This window comes from Stegastes partitus, unplaced genomic scaffold (assembly GCF_000690725.1).
Source record: "Stegastes partitus isolate 25-593 unplaced genomic scaffold, Stegastes_partitus-1.0.2 Scaffold1036, whole genome shotgun sequence".
Taxonomy (NCBI): domain Eukaryota; kingdom Metazoa; phylum Chordata; class Actinopteri; family Pomacentridae; genus Stegastes; species Stegastes partitus.
In genome coordinates, this window is record NW_007578767.1 from 142,943 (window position 1) to 166,483 (window position 23,541).

The 23,541-nt window shown below is 41.1% G+C and overlaps 2 protein-coding genes across 8 annotated transcripts in view; one reads left to right on the forward strand and one right to left on the reverse strand.

The window, feature by feature from the left end:
- The window catches only part of abi1a (abl-interactor 1a), a 70,865-nt gene that overhangs the window by 3,391 nt on the left and 43,933 nt on the right, over window positions 1–23,541 (forward strand). For 4 of the 5 annotated variants that reach the window (XM_008295288.1, XM_008295291.1, XM_008295290.1 and 1 more), the window contains exon 1: window positions 10,860–11,078. In XM_008295288.1, coding sequence (XP_008293510.1) covers window positions 10,962–11,078 — 117 coding nt within the window. In that variant the 5' untranslated portion in view covers window positions 10,860–10,961. Of the gene's footprint in view, window positions 1–10,859; window positions 11,079–23,541 lie in introns of those variants that run through there. The other variant, XM_008295289.1, reaches the window with a different exon arrangement.
- On the reverse strand, window positions 224–9,084 carry acbd5a (acyl-CoA binding domain containing 5a). 3 transcript variants are annotated; one of them, XM_008295294.1, is made up of 13 exons: window positions 8,984–9,084; window positions 8,525–8,651; window positions 7,134–7,254; window positions 5,679–5,751; window positions 5,438–5,555; window positions 4,747–4,983; window positions 4,460–4,651; window positions 4,006–4,109; window positions 3,723–3,918; window positions 3,202–3,404; window positions 2,309–2,368; window positions 1,707–1,816; window positions 224–1,614 (listed from the first exon to the last, which is right to left on the reverse strand). In XM_008295294.1, the coding sequence occupies exons 2-13, from the start codon at window positions 8,619–8,621 to the stop codon at window positions 1,602–1,604; spliced, it is 1,524 nt and encodes a 507-aa protein (XP_008293516.1). In that variant the 5' UTR covers window positions 8,622–8,651; window positions 8,984–9,084; the 3' UTR covers window positions 224–1,601. The 3 variants fall into 3 exon arrangements, with proteins under 3 accessions (XP_008293516.1, XP_008293517.1, XP_008293515.1); XM_008295295.1 differs by lacking the exon at window positions 224–1,614 and having other exon boundaries at window positions 1,685–1,816; window positions 4,472–4,651; XM_008295293.1 differs by lacking the exon at window positions 224–1,614 and having other exon boundaries at window positions 1,685–1,816.

Sequence of the window (23,541 nt, forward strand, 5' to 3'; positions counted from 1 at the left end):
GGACAAGGATCGTACAGAACAAAGGCTGGAAACAGAATGTTTCCAGTGTGGGATTAGTTCTTTTGTTAGCCGGACTGGTTGTTTCTCCCCGTTTCCAGCTTCTTGTGCTCAACTATTGGACATATTTACACTGCAGACATCAACCTTCTTATCAAATTCTGGACAAAACCCAAACATATCCCAAAATATGAAACAATTTATTTGAAAAGAAATGTAGCCAAGCTTGCACGCTTTGTGAAAACTTTATTTTAGGCTGAGATTATCACATGCAAACACCACTCTATCCACAGGCAGAGAGGGTGTGAAAGCATTAGTACATTTCAGTAAAAAGATAAACTATCGCTTCTTTATTAAAACATAATGGCTCTGGAAAGATTAGTGCTATTGCAGAAGCCAACCTCTGTAAATATGATATATTCTACATTAATAATACACTGGGATGCAATTAAAATATTGCATTTTGATCTGTATTGTACATATGTTGTTTACAATTTGTATAGAGCTCACTGCTTTGCAAACAATCCATGATTACTATCAAACAAAATATCTTGCACAATATTCATACAAACATCACACGTTAAAATTATACAACAGAAAACATGGCGGCGTAAAATGCGTTTATTAAATCGGGATATCTGAGTGGAAGATTCTCACCACCTCATGGCTCACTAGGTAGTATGATCGATGCTAAATTTGGTCCAGAACTGCAACAGTGATGCTACAACATGTGAATGTAAGAAACAATAATGCCACCTCTTGTGCAATGTGAATGTACCTTATGATGTTGAGGCACTTTTTCTATTTGGAAAACAATGACGTGAGAAGCTCGAGACGTTAAAGCACAGACCGATACGCAGCAGGACGGGTGATGAGAACACATCCTGAACCTTCACTAACCTACGCACAACATTTAGCCGTCACTTTTTAAACGCAAACCTCACTTACGCAGCTGCAATCCGGCCGGCGATGCCTTTACTGTGACCGTCGCTACAAGCAATAAATATTAACTTAGAATTAAACAGAATCTCACAAATCAGTACATTAATACATTCAATCCTCACTTCTAATCTACAGTTATCACAACATCTTATTGTAGCAGCATTACCTGGGCAGCTAATCAAAGTGAATTGTGAAAAACTTTCTAATCAAGCTTGATGCTCAAAAAAAAAAACCACAACAAAGTCCCGTTTTTGTGCAACAAAGCCTTAGTGATGGAGCTAATTGAGAAGCTACTAGTTGAACACACTGACAATATTCCAACTGTAGATTTTCTACCTCTCAACGCAAACCAGTTGATAAAAAAAAGAAGAAGATTCCAGTACAGTGGTATCATCTCGAAAAAGGTTGTAAGCTGGCAGGCCGGGAGCCCTTACATTCATGTTCCTTTTTGATTCCACATCCACAGTGCAACGCGCTTGAGAGACTCTCTTCCTCTCACTCATCACTCTAGATGCCTTCTTCGTAGTGCAAAAGCAAATTACTGGGCTGTGGGTCTAAGCGGGAAGGGAAGGGAGGAGTTACAGCCATTAGCAACCCAGCTAAAAATCGTTTAGGGGACCGGTTATCGTCTGTGCCCGTGTGGTGTTCAGGTGTGTGCTGGTTCAGTTGATTCGTCTATTAAAAGAACAACAAAAAGCATGTGAATTTGGGCATTGCGTGACAATGGCAGCATGCTGCAGTGGTTTTATTTTGCTGTAAAATCATACCTTCTCCTCCTCTGCAAGTATAGGCGGATGAGCCACTGTACGACAAACGGCCATACAACAGCGAAGGCCAAAATGGCTGGTGAGATGTCAAAAGGCCACCAGGACGGTTTCTGGGGGCAAAAAAACAGAGGAATTAGCATTAGTGTGAATGAAACCGGTTTGTCAAAGTGGTAGTTAAACTGTTTTAGTTCCCCAACAATGGCCATAAAACTGTAATTTAACCGAAGCCATAGAATGTTTATAAAAGATGGACGGATAAACCCATCACCATGTTAGTTATTTGAAACTAGATCTACCTGAAACGCAGAGGACACTGCATAACCACAGGGTAGTGACTTAGCATTAAAAAGGTCGCCACACCCTAAAACAAGTCCTGTTATTTAATCTATGACACTAGAGATCGAGACCATCAACTCAATGTTTAATGAGGTAACAAGTCAAGTGAGAAGTCGGGTTGTTTTCACCTCCTGATTGGCTTGAAGTAATTTTGCAGCTTCACTTTTTACACCCCGAGCTCATCTAACGAATACAATCTATGGCCAATTAAATGCTTAATTTCCTAAACAAGGACAGCAAAGCACAGCATCCTCTTAGCTGTTTACCTGACTCTTCTTGTGAAGAGGGGGTGATACGTAAGTAGGAGACAGAGCCACTGATCTCGCCTGCAAAAAGAAAAAGAAAAAAAAAGTTAAATTTTGTCCAACATCAAGGTAAACACACCGAACGTCTCACCGGCCCTCCTGTGCTGTTTACAGAACCAAAGTACGAGGTCCTTATCTTCTTTTAAAAAGTCTCGTCTACACACTGAAAACATAACCGTGTTCATTTTTACATACTCTGACATGTTGGACCAGTTATTCACGAATGAAGACAATGACTTTCTATCCTCCCATATTTATTTATAAATAACATCCTGACTTAGATATGCCAAAGCGGTTTCATCTAGGTAATTTGAGACAGACACTGCTTCCCTACATGTTTTTTTTTTTAAGACATACTAATGATAAAATTATGGTAACAAGACTAGACTGCATCTACATTTTAGGACAGGGACTGCAGCCAAATACCACTGCAGTTATTTTAACCTAATTTCCATTTAGTTTCTTACTTATTTCACCAAAACATTTATTACTATTAAACACAGAAAGTTATCTCAGGTTGTTTAGCCTGTAACTATTGAAACTTTGCCTTAAAAATTCAGCGTTAGAATTTCGTCCAGCTCATATTTAACATTCTCACTTTGTCAGGTCACAAACCCAAAAGAAGAAATTATTCACATTTGAGGCAGTAAAATGAACAAATTTCTTTTTTGCATGACTGCCTAAAACCAGATTTTTTTTGAGCAGTTTCTATCTCAGTCACCTTCCACCAAACAACTGGATGACTTCAGTGTTTTCCGTCACTGTTTAACAAATATGCTGTTTCTATGAGCGTTATTTGTCTCCTCTGAGTTGTCTGTCTAAAGGTAGAAACTGGGAGGACAGACTGGTCTGACCTGGCTGGCAGTGAGAGCCTCCAGCGTGTGAAGCCTCTCCAGAACGCTCTGCATGTCCTCCTGCAGCCTGGCCAACGCCACAACAATCTGCTCGTTCAGGCTCCCGCCGGTTGCCGCCGTGCCTCCCCAGTGGCCCCCGTTGCCGTCGCCACTGCTGTGCACGGGCATCAGAGATCCGGAGTTGCGGCCCTGAGACCTGGAACCTAAAAATATAACAGCATTTGACATTACTGACACGTAGTCATGTGTCCGTGCCGACAGTAGAAGGTGTTAAAGGTTTGTTATTTGAAACCCGACTGATTTTTTTTGCCTCCTTGTGGTTACGTTTTCCAACTTCTCAGCCTGAAAAAAACATGTTAAACTGACTGCAGCCAGCTTTGATTTAAAATACGAAGGGTGCATTTGTTCAACTTCTGTTCATTTTTCAATAACGCTGCTACAAAGACATGGCTGCCCCTTTCAGAACATCCTATGAACCACAAACACAATCAAATCAAGGTGCGTGTTAAGTGTTACCATACCTCGTCCTCTTCTGACCAAAGAGCTGCCTGGCACGTCCACGTTCAGCCTCTGTCTCTGTGACATTGTTCCACCTGCATCTCCATCTTCTCCTCCACACCTGACGCCCTCGATGTCCTCCTGCTGCTCCTCTAGAGGCAGCAGGACGTGGTTCTCCTCTTCGTCCAGGTCATCCAGGGAGCGGTTATGCTCGGAGCACTGGAGAAGATGCACACGGAAATTAGCCACCGATGGACCAATTCGCCAATTTAGATTCATATTTGTGCGTTTTAAGCTTTAACTCGCCTCTTCTTGACCGAACTGGTCCACAGAATCACAGTAGACTTCGCTGTCGGAGTCACTGGCCACGTGATGGGGTCCAGACACAGCTACCCTTGGATCTGATGTTGCTTCAAATGGAACAGAAAAAGCTCTGACTTGTGCTGCATTGTAAAGATTAAACTGCACTGTAATTATCAGAGTGGGATGGAGGAAGTTGACTTAATTTGGGGCTTTGTGCTCGGTTTCAACAGAGCAGTTAATTTGCTCCATTAAAACTGTCCCACGGGCAGCTGATGTGTAAAGTGTTAAGATTTGGTGTCTGCTGCTGAGTTGTTACAGCTCTGGGAATGAAGCTTAGCAGATTATCTGATCACATGGTGCACGGAAACACAAGCACAGGCAGTCGGTGTGAGCAAGTCCTCAGTAAGTCCAAACTGAACTCTGACAAACACAAGATGTGAACCAGAGTGGAACCTACTGGTTTTGCTACCTGTGTGGTGTCCGTTGAGCAGAGGCTCGCCGACCAAACCCTCCTGGGAGTCGTCACTGTTCAGAGCGGCCCTTGAATGACTCCCATTTGTCAGATGGGTGACCCCGTTGGTCACTTTGCCATTCGACAGGGGCACTTTGTGTCTCCTCGTCGAGCTCTTCTTCTTTGGTTGTGACGCCACTGATTTAAGAAAAAATAAGAAGAAAAGCGAATGGTGAATATTTTCTCTCATTCACACCTACTTGGACACAAAGGAGCTTTAATCACTGTATTACCTTTTTTGTCCTCCTTTATCACTACCTCCTCTTCTTCTTCTTCTTCTTCTTCTTCTTCTTCTTCATCCTCCTCGTCCTCTTCTTCATCGTCCATATCCTCCTCGTTCTCCTGTTGTGCTTCTTCCTTTGGTTTGAGCCTGGCAGGTCGGGTCTCCAGGGTGCCGTTCATTTCCATGTTTCTGACGATGCTCTTTGCGACGCTCTTTGAAGCCACTGAATTCAGCGCGGTGCCAAAACCTGCACAGGAAATTGGATTTCACAAGCTCATAAATGCTCAACATCAATGCTTCCTTCAAGAGTCAACTCAGCGACTAAAGAGGAATGTATCTGAGGTTAAACGCATAAAGAAAAGGGGAAAATCTTCTCAGCAGATGTACAGTTTGGATTTGTCTGTCTATACTAGTGCTTAGCTGCAACGCCAACATTCACAAAATAACTGCTAATAAGCAATAAAGCATCTGAGCTACAACACCGGACACATTCTACACTACAGCACCAGACCCAAATGTTGACACAGTGTAATGTACTTGCCTTCCAGTTGCCTAGCAAACTGTGTCAAACGTGCTGAGCGCATAACAGGAGGCAAATTGTAAAAAAAAAAAGGTTAAGCTCCACATGCTGTTATCAACATCACAAAGTGCAAGGTGCAAGAGTTCCATTCCACCTGGGGAGTTAAAAAAAAAAAACCCACCTGTGCTCAGGTCCGATATCTGCGTGATCTTTTTCTTCTCGTCGACCAGCTCGTAGAACGGACCCAAGACCCGCAAGAACTCCTCCACCTCGTCAGTCATGGGCATGCCCTCCAGGATCTGTGCGTCAAATACAGAACCGAATCCACCGTCAGTTATATTAATATTCATGTCAAACCCTCAACAGATAAAGAAAGGGTTGAGTTTAAGAGGACTGGAGAGAATTTAATAAAGAAGTCATACCAGTTTCATCTCATCCACATAGGCTGCCATCGCTTCCTCTTTTGGCATGTCTCCAAGGGAATTCCACGCATCCCTGAAATAAAATAAAAACATAAGCAAGAAAATGTGCTGTTACATCGTGTTAAATGTGGTGGAAGAGGCATTTAGATCAGGAATGTAAAAAAAACTCCATTACAAGTCCTGCATTAAAAATCCAACTTAAGTGCAAGTCCTTAGATATTAGAGCCAAAATGTAGTGAAAGTATTTAAGTTCAAATGCTGGTTTGGTGCATTTTAATGATATTTTGTATATTGCATGACTAGATTAATAAAAGTGAAGCTGCAGGTGGAGCCAGTTTGACTTTATAACCAGTTCAATGTACAAGGACAGCAGACAAATCTGACACATGCTAATGTGGGAGGAAAGAAAAAAAAGTGCTGGCACACCTAGTCTGACCTTTCCTCCAGTTGTTTGTTGGTGACATGCCAAGTGAACATCTGATGACATGAAACCATGTGAGACATTCAGAGGGAAAAAAAAAAATCAGAATTTGGGGGGCCATTTTTGCACAATCCCCTTTGCTATTGTAACACTGCAAATTTCCCTGCTGTGGGAATAATAAAGTATGATCCTATCTAATCTGCAAATCATCAATGCCTGAAATGTGACACCGACTACAGACAGCTCTGTGTAAGATGTCAGAGGCCAAAAAAGCTCAAAATAACTGGTTTAATCTTTAACAATGTGTTATAACAGAATGACCTGCTATATTATTCATTGTAAAGTAAATGTATTAAAGCTAAAAGTAGAACATTTCCACCTGAAATAGAGAGTAAAGTAGCGTAAAAGTGCAGCTACCTCAACACTGTAATGAAGCACAGTGCTTAATTAATACATGCACTTAATTACTTTCTACCACTGCAAGTAAAAAGCAAAGAGTAAACGGTGAAATTTGGGTTTCAACACTTGCGCTCCAGTTTCCAGCTTTGTCAACATGGCCGATTTAAGGTCAGCGTGTGTTTCTCCAGCTGTGGGTCAATGGCTGCCAGAAACCTCATCATTCATAAAGCTAAGTGTTTATAACCCTAACCCTTGCAGAAATCACCAAGAGAAGCGGTCGAGCGTTGAGGGTACAAGGTCACATTCCAAGTGGTGTTGAAATGAGCACCGAGTCCGAGATCACCTAACACAACCTGAGAAGCCAGTGGAGAGGATTTTACTCCCACAGCGAGGCCAACGTGGGCAAGACGCTGAATGTTATACAATGTGCAAACAATGTCTGTTGTATTTGCACGATTTCCATTGGACGCTCTGAATTTTAGTATAAACTGTGCTCGTTATCTCAGCCTTGAGAAGAACTTCTTATTCAATGTGGCAACTAATGAAATTAAACAATGGCATGATATTTCTCCCACATGACAGAGTTGTGAAGGAATCCATTGTGTGCAGAAAAACAAAACAAAACAAAATATTACCATTTAGTTTTGCCGACTGCATCCCAAAAGCCTGGTCGAGGTATATTGCACGATCCCACGGTGGCTTGTTTATAGTAACTGTAGAACTTGAGCATCATGTCGTTGGAGGGCTGGAAGGGGCCTGAAGAAAGAAACCTTAATTATACAAAATGGACAAGTGCAACAGAAACACTCAGCTGGTGCTAATACTGCCGCTTTCACTCTCTTGCAAAACAGTTAGAGTTCCGCTCCAAGTTCCAACTGGGGCTTAACAATATGCATATATTTCTTTTACACTGCAACAAATATAAAAATAATGATGTGATGTTTGCTGTAGTGTACAAAACAAGCATGTGCTCTTACATCTTGAGACAATGATTTGTCGACTAGGGCACCTCTGTAGCACCACAATGCTTCATTTATAACATGCATGATGCGACACATTTTACTTTTTGCAAAAAAATAAAAATTAGGTCCTGCAATCTTAAAACAAATATAAAAATGTTGATCTGATTTTTGCTGCAGTCTGCACAAAATATTCATGTTCCCTTATGTCTGCAGACTTGTCGGCTAAGGCCTCTCTGTAGCACTGTAACGCTTCATGTACGACAGGTATGTTAGACACATTTTACTTTCTTCCGATAAAATGCAGCTCCTGCAAGCTGGACATTGCACTTGATCATATTGTGATTGCATTAATATCTAAACAAGCTGTTCAGTAGTTCTTTTAGCTTGCCATTGTGTAGCATAGAGTAGCTTTACAGTGTTTGAGCAGGGTAGTAGGTGAGCTAGTGTTCTTGAGATGCAGTAATAGGAGAGGGGTGCATGGAGAAAGATCTGCACCAGTCTATAGGAAGCCATTGGTATAGAGCAGGGGTGTCCTGCATGTTTTAGATGTTTCCCTCTTCCAACATACCGGATTCAAATGATCTGGATCGTTATTAGGCTTCTGTAGAGCTTGATGATGAGCTGATCATTTGAATCAGGTGCATTGGAAGAGGGAAACATCTAAAACATGCAGGACTGTGGCCCTCGAGGACCAGGAGTGGACACCCCTGGTGTAGAGGAGCCACTGTAAGGCATGAAGAGAAAAATGTGTTATGCAACTTTAATATCTAAGCTGTAATACACAGAGATGAGGGTTAATCAATGTTGCAGAAGGACTTCAAGGTTCTGAGACAAAACAGGCCTTGAATGATGGCAGTTATTACACTATAGTGTGCTGCTGCTGCTGCTGCTGCTGCACGAGAGAAAAACCTGCTCCGGGGGCTGCTCGTAAAGTGGATTATTTAAATCGCACAAGATCCAAAGCAGACTCAGCTTGGCACCTGGCCTAACCTGACATGACACCAGAATGCTCGAACTGGTTAAACGGGCCTGGATGAGAGCTGCAAACCGGCGTCTCAACTCACCATCGGGGGGTAAACTCTTGATCACTTTGACGGCGGCGTCAAACCTCAGCTGGGTCAGACGCCCTTCGTCCGCCACACTGACACTCTCCACCTCCATCGCGTCGCTCGGGGGCAGCTAACAAAAGACCTGCCGGACAGTAAACAAACACAATCAGAGGCGTACAGGAAAGACAGCAACAACAAGTGTGCGCTGACACAAGCGGACGCCTACGTTGGCATTTATGCTCGCACTTAGTAGCGATGTTAGTCTGTAAAAATTGCAATTTTGCGCCGCTACTCACAGCTAGCTGAACTTTACTGTCTAAATTGTGACCACCAGTAGGAGGAGGTTGAGTCCGTTGTGGATCTAGGACACACCATGTCGTGTGCGACACGGCCCCAACTGCACCGTTATTCATGCTAAATGCTAACTACGCTTCCTAACTTTCGACAAAACATCTCAAAACCGGCGTTTCTTACCTTAAAATTCACCGGCCTATCTGTTTATCAGAAGGCGACTTGTCTTTTGCCTTCGACCAGACGCCATGAACAGTATTATAAAGCCTAGCAGAGGGGCACTGTGGGATGTGTAGTTTTATAATCAGAGAGCGACTATGCCTACAAACTCCACAATCCTCCGCAAAACGACTAACTAGAAATGTAGTTTTAAGACTTGCTAGTTGGGTTTTAACGAGACACAAAATGTTAAAGAATTAAACTAGAATAGTCTTGAGGAGTGAAAAATATAAAATAATCCGTTACTTAAATGTTAATGCAAAAAACATGCACTCATGTCGTTACAGTTCACTGCGTGTAACACTACACTTCCCAGCATGCTCTAGTCAGATCCATGTTTTTTTAATTCGGTTGGAAGAGTGATATGTGGACGGGAGGAAAAAGCGAGAGCTCTCACTTTGTCGTTGTTTTTGAGAACCCCCCAGCCTTAGAAATGAGTACATTATTTTATTACTGTAAGAAATAATTGCAAATAATTGTGACAGGTATGTATTTGACTAAATAAAAGACATAAGAAACAAATGAGAAAAAGAACCTTTTCTTTTTTTTATATCTATTTTGACTGATCCTGCCTCTGGTGTTTTCTCAGTACACCTATTTATGATAACATTTCCTCAGATGCTCAGTCCCTGTATTATTGAGTCCTTCATTTTTAACACAGTGTTTACAGGGTGGAGTGGGGTGGGAATATTTTTTATTTTATTGCTTTTATATTCTTGCTGTTTAGCGAACACATAGGGTTACATTCATTTGATGTAAAATGTGCTATTTTGCACACCTGGTAAATTGGGGAAATTAAACTTCCCCATGAGTATCTTTTGAGGGACTATATCAAATGCTTCTGTGTTGCTGAAAAGGATTGTGGTAAAGAAAAAAGTTCACCTGGTAATGATGACATAAAAGTGGACATGATATTGAGTAAAGTCCCACTTTAATCCAGAATTACAACGCTAATGAAAAGGACAGTATTATTAATTTAAAATTAGCTAAACTATTTAATTATTATGCATCAAAATGACAAAGAATAAACTCTGTACCGCTTCTGCTCCTTTGAAAACTGCACATTTATTAAAAGAGTTTTAAAAGCTCTATTTCATTAGAAACAAATTTTAAAAAAGAAACAAAAATTATTAATAACAACAATAACAAGTATTTCAGTTGTTGTATTTACATTGTGTGGTTATTTAAAGACATTAAAATGTTGGAAAAATTAGGCAATATTTAGTTTAATCGTTTTTTGTTTTGTTTTTCTCAACAGAAGATACATTTACAAACCTTTCTTTATTGTTAATACAAGAGTCGGGTGGAGGGTTATCTATTGTTTGAAAAAAAAGTTTCTTTCTTTCTTTCTTTCTTTCCTTCCTTATTTATTTCTAAATTATGTCCCATTTTCACTGTGAAGGTGCCCTATTTGGCTATTAATGTCATTAAAAAGGATGGAGCCATCAGCTCTGTGTTTGACTATTGTTTTTTCTTTTTTTCTGTATATTCTAGTCAGGGAGTTCGTGGAATGACATAGTAAAACTGCAATATTATTGTTTTTCAGTGTGTACTGTAGATAAGTGCTATATTGTTGTTTTTTTAACATTCAGATGAACTGCAAATAAATAATCCCAACTGTACTTTTGTACATTTGTGCTGTTTTTCTACGAATGTTATCTATACACTCTTTCTTCCCAACCCTCACGCTACAGATAAATCCCGATTGACCAGTTTTGTGGTTTTTCTCTTCTGAGTGATTCCTCTTCGCAGCACAGACGATCTTCGGCTGGAGGTTACGCCAAAGCAGGGCAGGAATCCCACAATAGCAGGCAGAGGAGTGTTTTTTTTTTTTTTCTTTTTCTTTTTTTTTTTTTCGAGGCAGAGCTGGGCTGGTGGCTGTTTCAATCAAAGGGGGAGAAAAAGGCAGAGAGGGAAGGGAGGCTCTGCGGAGAGATGTAAGATGGCAGAGCTACAAATGTTGTTAGAGGAAGAGATTCCGGCCGGTAAAAGAGCGCTGGTGGAGAGTTACCAGAACCTGACCAGAGTCGCCGACTACTGCGAGAACAATTATGTCCAGGTAAGAGAGTTTTAACCTCCGCCGTGCGGCTCTGCGCCGCCTTTTTGTCGAAGGGGGGTTGACTGCTTGTTGGGACAGGAAATGTGGATAAAGAAACTGGACTCTGGTTTGTGAGACGAGCCCCGGGAAGCACTTTTGTCGACATATTCGAGCACATTTATCCCGTTTGCACAGAGGGTGTGTCTACTTTTTTTTTTTTTTAATTATTATTACACTGAGTCGCTTCCAAACTGTGCTGATAGGGAGGCCTGTGTGTCTCACTGCAGGTCACCAAACAGCATAAAGTTCCTGTAGTTGTGCCCTCTTTTATGTAACTATCCCAGCTTAAAGTGCAGCACAGTAGCACAGCAGTACTTTAGATTCCTTGAGGTCATTAAACTCACCATTTAATACCACAAAAACAGTTTAAATCCCCACCGGGATGCTACACTGGAGGTATAGTGTCTACATTAAGCACTTAGTGCACATGCTATAATGTCAGTGCATTGCTTTTTATTGCTGCTGCATTATTTTTTTAGCTGTTAAATATACTATAATGCAACTTAAAGGGAGAATATGTGCAGAAATCAGCTGCACTGAGACCGTAAAGCCATTGCTAGTTGCTCATTAATGGGTGAAAGTATTGATTGTTTCCTTATTTACCCTCCCCTCTTTCAACTTGTTCATGGGAACAGAGCTCTGCCTTCTTTCTATTCGTGTTAAATGAATACAGAGCATCATCTGTGCTTTTATGTTGCATTTTTTAAAGCTGTGTTTTGGAGCAAATGTGGGCTGTAATATGGTGATTATCACAGGGCGACTTCAACACAGATGGCTTGCCTTTTTTTTTTTTTTAATTTCTGGGGCAGTAACATCTGCGGTGAGCCACCACTAGAAAAGACACAGAGCTGTCCCTTTTTTCCAGAGCAAATTGAGTGACAGACAAAACAGTGGTGTTGGCGGTGGAGAAAACATTTTCTTGCAACAGGAAGACAGCCCCACCACTATCAGCTCCAGAGGGTGTGTCCATTCCAGCTGTACTCCCCAAGGACTCCCTGTAATTTTGTTTTCTTCCTTGTCGTCGGATGATCTGGCGAGGCACGGCTCTGAAGCCCCGTGCCAGGTACAGCCCACGTATGAGCTACAGGACGGGAGTTTGAACAACTTTGTCCCACACTTTCAGCAGCAAGATGTGCCTTTTTTTTCTGTGCAGCCGCTGAGCTTAATACAGTGGAACTAAATGTGGGAATTTCCTTGTTATGGATTTTGTTTACCACAGACAGCTGTAACATGAGATGCAGGCAGTGCAATCAGATTTCCCACAGTGACACCATATTGAGATCTATATATGTAGAGAGAGAGGCAAACAGTTGCCTTGTGATGGGGGATTTCTCCCACTTTTTTTTTTTTTTTTTTTTTTTTTTTTTTTTTTTAACAACTAGTTCTCTTATCTTGTAGACCACAGTGCAGCAGACTGGAGCCTGTCTGATATTTAGTGTCTTCAAATGGGAGCATTTTTCTAAAACAAAAACTAACAGCAGTTCACTGTTTTGTAGAGACATGCTGCAGAAAATCTGGTCAGAATTGGAATTATTCATAAAGATATGGAGCTGAAGATTCTAAACAACTGTTCTTATAATTAACAAAACTTGTATTTGAGCTGTTTTTAGATTTAAAACAATATTCAGACCAAGTTCGAAGCCTGATTTGATTGTTAAGTTCCTTATTTATTTTATTTTTCAGTATTTATTTTTTTGCTGCATTTTAGTGTCTTGTTTCTGTTTGTTTAGATAGTTTGTCATTTTTATTATAATTGTGCCATTTTTTTAGGCAGTTTTGCTCAGGCAGAGTTTATTTGCTCAAACTTGTTTCAACTACATTTAACATTTTATAAGTTAGGAAAAAAACAAAAAACAAAAAATCACTGCAGAATAATAAATAACATAATATGGTCTGATATCTACCAAAACTTGTTTTAACATTATTTTCTTATTTCTTTCATTTGACTGTATTTTTCTTTACTGGGTTTTAGTGTCCTGTCCTAATTTATTTTCCACTAGTTCCTTAATTAAATTATAAAATAGCCATTTTTAGACAAACTTATTTGGGCAAATCAATGTGCTTAGGCTTGTGTTTAGACTACATTTAACATTTTATAAGTTTTTATTATTTTTTAAATATAAACAACAGAAAAACCAAAAAGTATTGCAAAAATAGTATGGCATATCCACCAAAACTTGTATTGCCAACAATTTTTTTAAATTAAAAAACAAAAAAAATCAACACCCAGTCCTGGTTAGACACCCATACCATGATTTAATTTCCTTATTTCTTATTTACCTGAATTTATGGCTGCATTTTAGTGTCCTGTCTTTATTTATTCAGACAGTTCCTCATTTAAATCAGACATACAACTTTACAAACATGAAGTATTGCAGAAAACATTGGCCAGTATCAGACAGTATGCAGGTTTTTATTTGGCGTAGAGGAATTTTTATTACCTCTAAACAGATTCTAGCCAGCAAGAAAATAATAGGAATTATGAATTCTTCGAAATCAGTGGCTTTTTTTAGACTAGTTTTGTTAATTTGGGATTAATTCATGACAATTTTAATTGTGAAATGGTGAAAAATCACAGGAAAATACACAGATTTCTCAGAATTATTATCATGCTTACGGATCATGTGTAATTTAGTTGCCTCAGTCTTGTCCAAAAGTGATTTATAGTATAATAATTCATATTCAATAGGAATGCAAAAATGTCATCATATGTGTGACAGAAGGTTGGTTTGTAAATCTGACCACTGTACTACATAACAGACAAGAATCCTGCGTCTCCTTTGCTGCCTAATTTTGCTCTGAAAGAGGCTCCAAAAATAGCATCACAGGACCCTCACAAAAAAAGAAAAAAACCCTCCACTGAGACTCAAACTAACGAGTTGTAAAATGTGCACACAAAGTGCACATAAAACGTCTTTACTGTCCTCAAGTGCCATCTTTTTTTATGCAAAGTGTTGCCGGAGTGGATGATGGTGAGAAGCCGCTGCAGAGCATTTGATGTAAATTCAGTCCTAACTTCAGCTAAAGTTCCTGCCGCATGTGTCCGACCGATTAGCGATTCCGTCCTTGTATTTCAGCGCAGCACCTTGTTTAAAGTGCTGACGCAAAAGGCAGGATTTTAAGCTTTTCGGCACACGTCGCGAGAGCTCTGTGTGAAGCGAGTGTCAGACTAACAGTGCACTTTTCATAAGCCCTCGCTGTCTGCCCGAGATACTCCCTCTCTCCAGATACAAGCAGAACTGTGCACATATCTACATGCCTCAGCTTGAATCGGCTCGTCCTCTCAGCACTCCTCCCTCTCATTTCCATCCCTTCTCCTTCTTCTTCCTTCTCTGTTCTTGCCACGGGAGGCTTTTGGCGCTGCTCGGTTCGGGCTGTGGTGCGGCTCAGTGGGCTGAAGCAGATAGCGATGGCTGTTTGACCAAGGACACATCTCTGCCCCACTTTCTAAACTCGATAGTGGCTTTTGTTCTGCACCAGAGTGTGTGTGTGTGTGTGTGTGTTTGGCATATGGCACGCTGACAGGTCAGAGTTATGTTTCCTGTTTGCCCTGCTGACTCTGAAGATCGGCTCCCTGGAAATGCCTCCTCTCTGTGTCAGGAAGGGGGCTGTAAAACAGAGCCACATTCACATTGACACACTTGCACACAGATTACTCTTAATGGGTTTCCTACTTTAGCATTTGCATGTTTGTCGCGGCTACTGTATGTATTTTAGAGGCTTTTTTTTTTTTTTGTCATTCATTCATTCAAGTCAGAGGCCTGTTTGTTTAACCTCTGTGACAAGGACGCCTATACTGTATGCAAAGTGGGCCACCTGGCCGTGTTGGCAGGAGACAGCAAAGAGCTGCCGGCTGCTCTGTCAAACGCTGCAACGACAGAATTCAGCTTCTAATAGTTGCGCCGGAGCCGTGCAAGCTGGGAAAATGAATTATTTTGAATATTAATTACTCAATTTTCCAGCTAAAATGTCAAAGTTCTCTAATATCCAGCTTCTCGAGAGCAGGGATTTGCTGCTTTTCTTATTTATACAGAGCGGTTAAAGAGGAACTGCAGCCGTTTTGCACATCAGAGTGTGTTTACAGTTCTCGCAGTGCCACTTCTCATGCGAGAGAAGTCAGCGTTGTGACTCCACGTTCGGTACAACCTGATAACGACGGGTTTGAAAATAGGGGGAATAAACATCTGAGGGTTTGGAAGATGCTGTGCTGCAGCTCTCGAGGCTGCTACAGGCACAATACAACCAAATCTCAAACTGGATCTTCAGAGGTCGAGTTGCATTGCGACTAATGTATTTGCAAGTCTTGAAGCAGGTGGAATATTTGGGATTAAAAATATTTTTGGTGCTGCTGCCTTCAGTTTGTTACTTGTGAGTCCGACTGTGTTTTTAACATTTCCGTAGCTATTTTAGACATTTATTTTAGATTTATTTACACTAAATAACGCAAAAGCTTCTTTAAAAAACTCAAAAAAGTAACTAAAAAATATTAAAAGCATTCAATCAAACATGAAAACTTTAAAAATCTTGGCTACATTGTGTCTGTAGCACAAATTATTTGTTATTTAAGCAGATGTGGCTTGATGTAGGTTGTAGTTTAGTTAACTTGAGGCCACTATTTCATGATTATTGTTTTCTTCAATTGATCGTTCAGCTCATCAATTAATCATGTAAGCTATAAAATGTCATAATATGGAAAAAGAAAAGTCCTCAGACAACAAAGGGATGGATTTATGCAAAGCTAAGAAAACCAGAAGAATAATTTTTCTTACTTAAATGATTCACTGATCAATAAAATTACTACCAACCAATCAACTAATCAACCAGCTGTTTCTGAACCAGTGCAACTTTAGTGTATATTGTGTGGCAGACTGTTTTAAGACACCATTTATCAGTTTTCTTCCAGTGTGGTGTCATTATTCTTCCACCAAAATAGCAGTAATCCATATATTTGTGCCATTTTAATGACCACGATATCAGTTTATAATTGATTCTGTAGCCAAACATTCAGAGGGCAACTTAGTTCACATGAAATCAACAAAGTTCCTTTCTCAGCAGACGACATACAGTAACCAGGAATCGGGAAATAAAAGTGTAATGTGGCAAACTAGGAGGTCATAAGTCAAGTCAGAGCCGGTGTTGCAACCTCAGGACATGTGACTGGACCTGCTGAGCCAGCACGATGCCCACTTGAGCTTTTTCTGGATTTGAATAACAAATTCCAGGTCGCTGCCGGTCAGTTTTAACATGTGGGCTTGTAATCGATGCAGGGGGGCGTCACACCTGGGAATAGAAGCCCAGTTATTGATTAGAAGATTGACACGAAGGGAAACCGAGAGCGAGGGATGTCGTCTTTGGTCGTGTCACCTTGCTTTACCTGTTCTCTGCTGTTTTCCCAGAAGAATTCCTGGGAGTTTTAGAACCAGCTTCGCCCGAGGTGATAAATATTGCGTTTTTTTTCTTTTTTTTAAACATGGCTGTATCTCTCTGGGTAACTCCGAGTCCTCATTTCCTGTCCTCTCTCTCGCTCTCCGTGGAGTGGCCTGGTTTTTTCCTGCCGCACGGCGAGGCCCAGCGGCTCTCAGCCCACCAGCCAGACCCATTCATCCTTTTGACCACCTGTCACTCCTCCCCCTTCAACCGACCGCGCTTGGTTTGGTCCGGACTGATCCGTTGCAGCAGGAGTTTTAGAAAACTGGGCTGATACTGCCCAAGAATTTAGCCCTTTTTTCCCCTGTTCGGTTTTACATGCCGTGATGCTCCATTCTTCTGAAAATTCGATTCCTGTTTGTGTTTTTTGTTTGTTTACTAGTTAAATATGTAGCGCTAAGCTAAAGCGCATTGGCTTTCTGCCTGGATGAACCAATTATCAAGCCATTCAATAAAGGTTAACGAGTTTCCTCCATGTGCAAACTTCCTCTTTGTGCCTCTTCCCTGACATACTGTAGGAATTTTTAATAGCATGCTGGCAGTTCTTCAAGGTCAGGTAGACCTTATGGCCTTTCAGTCAGCCTCCATCTGCCCCGACGGAGGAGGAGGAGGAATTATGAATTCACGTATCGTACTGCAGAGTTTTTTTTTTTTTTTAGAGACCCAGGACTTTGCTCAAGGAAGGATTGAAGTTGTTTCGTCTGCAGGCTTTCTTTATTCCTCGCACGTCCCAGTGTCACTTTCACTATCTCGTCTCCTCAGGTGGCTTGTGCCGGTGTTCACTTTATCACAGTTTCATAATTTTCAAAGTGTGGATGAGTGTTTTTTTTTCTCCTCCTCCTCTGCCTTCTGTTCTTGGAGGAACAGGTCGATGACAAGGTCAGGCAGAGTTTACAGCGAGGAAAATGGTTAATTAGTTGATGCAACACTTAACATCGCTGACCTTCTTAAACATCAAGGCTACATTAAAGAAACTAAACATGAAACATTTTAGGTGATAAAGTGATTTATTTATTTTTTTTTAATCAACTGAAAATTAATCAGCAACTATTTTTAGGAAAAAAAAGGCCCAACTTGTTCTGGTTCCAGCTTCTCAAATGTGAAGATTCAGTGGTTTTCTCTGAATCAGATGGTAGTTATAGTTGAGTTTTAGACTTTTACTTTTGAAGATTGAACCATTAGGGCTGTAGTCAAAGAAACAAAGTTTATCTGCTCCTTAACTAATTGAGAGAAAACTTGCATGTTACTTCTAGATTGGCTAAATCATCCATAGTGTGCTGCTAGCCTCAATGAATCACAAATACACATCAAAAGCTCTTATTTGCAGCATATCCAGTTATTTTGACGTCATTATTTTATACCGAAACGATAACAGAAGCCTCAGAGCGGACCAGCATGCCCCTATCCATACTCATGTTTTCCAAAAAATAAAACTACATCACCTGGTGACTGCTGAGGAATATAATGCAGACACGTTAGCTGCTGTTTTTAGAGGATCGGTTTGTTGTTGAGCTGTGATGCGCAAAACTTCTATTTGCAAAGTTTCCACTCGACTTTTTCGGTGTTGGTTAATTTGAATGTGGCTCCATGCAAACATACAGTACATAAGTCAGACTTTGTAGTTTCCGTTGGGTTGTGAGAGTTCAAAGTTGTGAAAAATGTGAAGGTAGCTCACAGGTAGTGTGTGTTTCCAGCCACCAAAAATAATGGATTAATCCTGAGAGGCTTGCTGATGTAGAACATTTCTCCTTTTCAAATGCGACCATCCAGGGAAACTGTGGCAGTATTTTCGGACTTTCCGCCCACCAAACTATTAATTAGGTAAATGTGAACATCATCTGCAGATTAAGCAGTGATTAGAATGTATTCATTGATTGCAGCCTTTAAGAAAAAAAGCGAACCAGCAAGAATAAAAATCAGGAGCATTATATAATTGTCTACTTGGGTTGTTCATTGAGATTTTTACAGGAAATATTACAAAGTTGTCCCCTTGTTTTGCATGTAACTGAACTGCAGCAGACATAGAAAGTGACACATCACCTCAAGCCAGAAGCTATCCTTAGATCATGTATTGCATTATTACAGTCTGTCTCAAAACCCGGTTGGAGTTTTGCCTTGAAATTGCCCTGTCATACATCACCGTGCGCGATGGCAAACGATCAGGAAATAGCTCGGGCAGCACTTGGTCAGATCCTAAACGCGTCAGTCTCGTAACCTCGTATTCATTGGCTCCGCCTCAGGCCCAATCGGCTGCTGGACATCAGGCGGCCGCATCAATACAACAACCCGCAGAGCCCTGAGCCGCCTCCCGCCTCACTTATCTCACCCCGTCCGGCGTGCAGCAATCAGTGGTCGATACATCACGGGCGGCAAAGTGCCATGTGAGCTCTACAACCGTCCAGATGGATTTACTCTCATGCTGCTACAGCGCTGCTCAGGTGGTGTTTGAGGACAAGTCCGTCAGCCCCGTCTGTGGGATGAACCTTTTCTAACTTATCCAGTTTATGGAATAAGAAAAAAAAAAACTTCTTGGCAATTCCATGACATTCTGTTTGTTTTTCCCTCCTCTGAGCTCATCCCTGACACTTGTGGTCTGCGGCAGAACTCCTCAGCAGCACTTGAATGTTTGAAGATGTATGACATGTTGCAGGATTCCACACATTCCTGAGCAGTTTTTTTTTGTTTTTTTTGTACCGAGCGCGTTTCCCCTCCGGACAAGTGGGAGCACATAGACGTGTTTGTCAGCTGTGTAAATCCAGTCGCAGATTGTACAATTTAAAAAAAAAACCACAGTGTTGTTTTATCGGCAGACGCTCGTACATGTTTGAACATTCAGACGTGGCCTGCCTTTCAACTCTGTATTTTCGTCATGCTCCTAACTCGAGTTTTGCTTTAGATATTTTCTCTCAGTTCCCTACATCCTCTGTTAGTCATGTCCGTGAGTCAGGAGGAATACTCATTTTGTCCATTTCCTACTTCTGCTCAGGCTCTTTGGGTGGAGGAGGCCCGCTACATCTCCTCTGACCCCTGAACTTGCTTTTCTCCTCGGGGAGGAAGTCTGGACTTTTCCTTCTTACCGTCTCACAGCAGCGCCTGACTGACTGACTGATAGTGAAGCAACACCTTGTTGAAGGAAGCATGATTGCGCCTCTGTGGCCGTTATCCTGCCAGACTGGATAGGTGACAAGAGTTACATGGAATTATTAATCCGTTTCAGTGCCTCCAAAAAAAAAAAAATTTCCCAAGCAACAAAGTCTTTGTTATGGCCGCCACTCCCATATTGTTCCAAAGTTATCAGCCTACTGTGTGCATGTAGGATTTAACCCTCTGAACCCCAAGCAGTTGCTTCCTTCACATTTTTACTTCCCGCGGGCTCATTTTTCAATAAAAACTTGTTGCTCCGTTGAAAAAGCACAGTCATGGCTAGAAATAGAGGGAACTCTGAATATATTTTGTGCAATGCGACACCATTAAAATGCAATAAATCATAAAAAATTAGAGGAAAAACGTTGCATTTCTTTGATTATTTATTTTTCAAAAAATTAACAAACCTGGAATCAACATGTACATCATATTTTCCAAACTCCCCACAGGTGTTACCAATGCTGTAAAATAAATGGTGGCTCTACATGCTGTTAATATTTCACTACTTTCATTTTAGCGTGTCTCCTGTCTGCTCAGTGGAAGCACAGCCTGCAGTTCATCCCAGTTCAGCCGTAAATTCCTCAATTTTTGTAACGTGACTGTTTGTCACAGCTGAGTCAATATGGGCGTCACAGTTGCGCCAAGATCCACAGAATTTTTTGATTTTCACAGAATCTAGTTAGAGCACACGGTTTATTTTTGACACATTTTAAAATGAGAAAATCACACTTTTAAGCTTTTACTTGGTGGATTCACCAGACAGCAACGCACTGCACAGATGAGTAGTTCAAGAACGCTCGGAAATTTGAAAATCGAATCATTGTTTCAGTTTTTAAAGTTTCTGGCTTAGATAAATAGCGTAATTTTGGTGAATTTGTAAAGACAGCATTCATTTCAAACTCGCTGGCAGGTTTGAAACGCAGAAGGTTCAAGGATTTTTGTCTTTTGGAGAAATTAAAATTAGAAAACTTAACTCTTGTTGCATTGCCTGTATCCTTGCTGTGTTCACGTGGCTGTTTTGATTATCCCGCTTGCCTCAGCTCACAGCTACAAGTTTATTGTGACTACGCGGACGGCGCATTCCTTCGCACTCCCTTTTCAAACCCAGCTGAGGTGCTGACAGCCTGTCTACTACTGCCTGGATATTTCGTAGTCTCTTTCACTCAGTCATTACTCAGCTTAGAAATATGAGATAAAGTGCCCCAGGAGCGCTTAAGCTCTCTGGGAGCTCACCTCATTCTCTGCATTTCCTGCTGTGGCAGACTACAGTCAGCTCTCCTATGCTGTTATTTTGCCCTGATCAAGCAAACTCTTTGTTCTCTTTCCTGGCAAAATGTCTCGAGCTCTGTTTTCTGTCATTTTTTCCCCTAGACATCTATTGTATTGCTGCCGTCTTCTTGCTAAAGACGGATGGCGGGACGAGTACAGATTGTTGGGTAATTGAACAACAAATCTGGTTAGTTTGAGGATTTGCGGACGGCCGACTGCTGATGCGTGAGCCGGCCGAGGGAGGCTGTAACTGGAGCAGGAGGCTCTAAGATGCCGCCAGTGGCGATGCAATCAAGTGTCACATCTGTCCTCCCAACGCCCACCGCTGACCTCACATCACAGCTCTGGCAGCTAATGCTGTTTGGGTCGGTTTGTTCAGAAACACACACACACAAAAAAGAAAGAAAATCCAAACAAAGCTACATCTGCCATTTAACTGTTTGGACATTTCTCAGGGGATCTGTTAATTTCTGGTAATTTTAATGTATTTATCTCTGAACCCTGAGCAGCTTCTGGTTTTGTTTTTTTCTATTTTGCTATTGTCATATTTTTATTCACTGTAGGCTCATTTTTCACTGCAATATGAAGTCCTATACTGATATGGAAACAGCATAGCCATGACTAGAAGTAGAGAGAACTCAAAAATATCGATTGTGCAGCAAAACAAAAATAGCATTTCATAAATCCTAAAAAATAAAACCCCAAATATTACATTTATTTGATTGTTTTACACTAGAATCAGCGTGTACATTATTTTTCCAAGTGCCTACAGGTGTCACCAAAATTAGAACAAACAGGTAACTCTGCATACTGAAGATGTTTTACTACTTTCAGATTTACTTGCCTTCAATCTGCTTTGTCTGCAGTTCAGTCTAATTCTTCTGAAAAGGCCCTGAATATTTGTCCCATGACTGTTGCTTACAGCTGAACCTGTCATGACTTCCCAGAGGGACACTGACTCTTCAATTTTTTTTAACAGAATTTAAAAATGATGCATCGAGAATAAAAAGACTTTGGTGAAATATCACAATTTCCAGCTTAGATTTGGTTCAGTTTTTGTACAGAACAATGTCATGAGTAGTTCAAGTGCTGTCAAAGAAAATCCGATGATTCCTTCTGTTCTTGATATAATAAATGGTGTAATTTTTTAATCTTTTTTTTTTCTTTGTTAAGATAACAACCCTGCTGGTGGGTTTTGGAGTTCAGAGGGTTAGAAAATATCAGTGCAGACTGGAGCTCTGCTAGTAAAGAAGAATTACAGTTGTATGATTAACAAGAGGCTAAAGATTAACCCTCGTGTAAACCAGGAAAGATCCGCTCGAGACTTTTCGTTCAGTGTCAATCTGATATCATTGTTGTGGTTTCCACTGTGCTGTGAGGGAGACTAGACAGCTGAGAAACCAGAAGGGATGACTGTTAATACTCTGTGCTGCACTCATTTTAAGTTTTACAGCTGCAAGTTTAAAAACAAAGGTGCAAGACTAAATTGTTGTCTTGCCTGTTTTCTTCTTCAACAAACACTGTATTTAAAATCTACAGAAGTTAGCCTGATAGCAAAACATTAGTAAATAATATGTGATAACCGCCAGGAGTATGACAGTAGATCGGACATATTTTATCACTTTATGAATTGCAGCCATTGAAGCACATAAACTGAACAAAATCACATGTTGTCCTTCGGATTTAACCTTCAATGAACACGTTTGTATGTCTAAAAGAAGAGCAGACAGTGGTTTTGTAATCCGTTACGCATCACAATTCAGCGTTTGTCGGCTGAAACGTCAATGGCGCTGTTTGTACACTTCACAGCTGCAGTGTATTGACAGAAACGAGTTAATTGGGCCGCTTTTTAATTGCAATTTGCAAAGCAAATCACTGCAAATGACGTTCTATTTACATTCTGAATGTTTTTTTTTGTGCATCTTGAATGGATCCAGCAGCAGAAACATAATTCTAATCCTTGAGAAAAATAAACATTGTCTCTGACTTGTAGCTCGATATGTAGGCCAGCACTTCTGCAAGCATGAATTGTAATCTGTCTGAAATCTCGTGCAGCAAAAAGTGCACCCTCGTTCAATTTAGAAATTGCCATCATGGATATAAGCCCGTCTTGCTCGTTTGTTTGTGTTGTTTCGTATGTTTTATCCAGCTGTTCCTCCAGTCTATCATACTGCAGCGTCAGTAGTAGGTGTCTGCGTGTGCACATGAATGACTGTGATTTCAACAGATGGCCTTTTGCACCGAGCCCTCTGGAGGAATCTACCCTTCCTTGCCGAGGCTGTTATTGCTCAACACACATCTGCCGCTCTGATTTCCCCCCCCCTACAAGAAACGCTCCCAACGCTGCCACCTCCTCACCCCAACAAGCTCCGCGGGCCGTCCAGGTCGGCAGCTTTTAGCCGTACGGATTGCTTCTGGATTAGTTACGCACTGCCGCGGGAAATCAATTATGACACGCGCATTGACATGGTTGTTTTCATTGCCTCCGTCTGTCCTCTCATCTTCATATGGCCAAATGTTCCCTCCTTGCCCCCCAACCACCACCACTGGTAATCATCTCCTCAGCCACTGCTGCCACCACCTA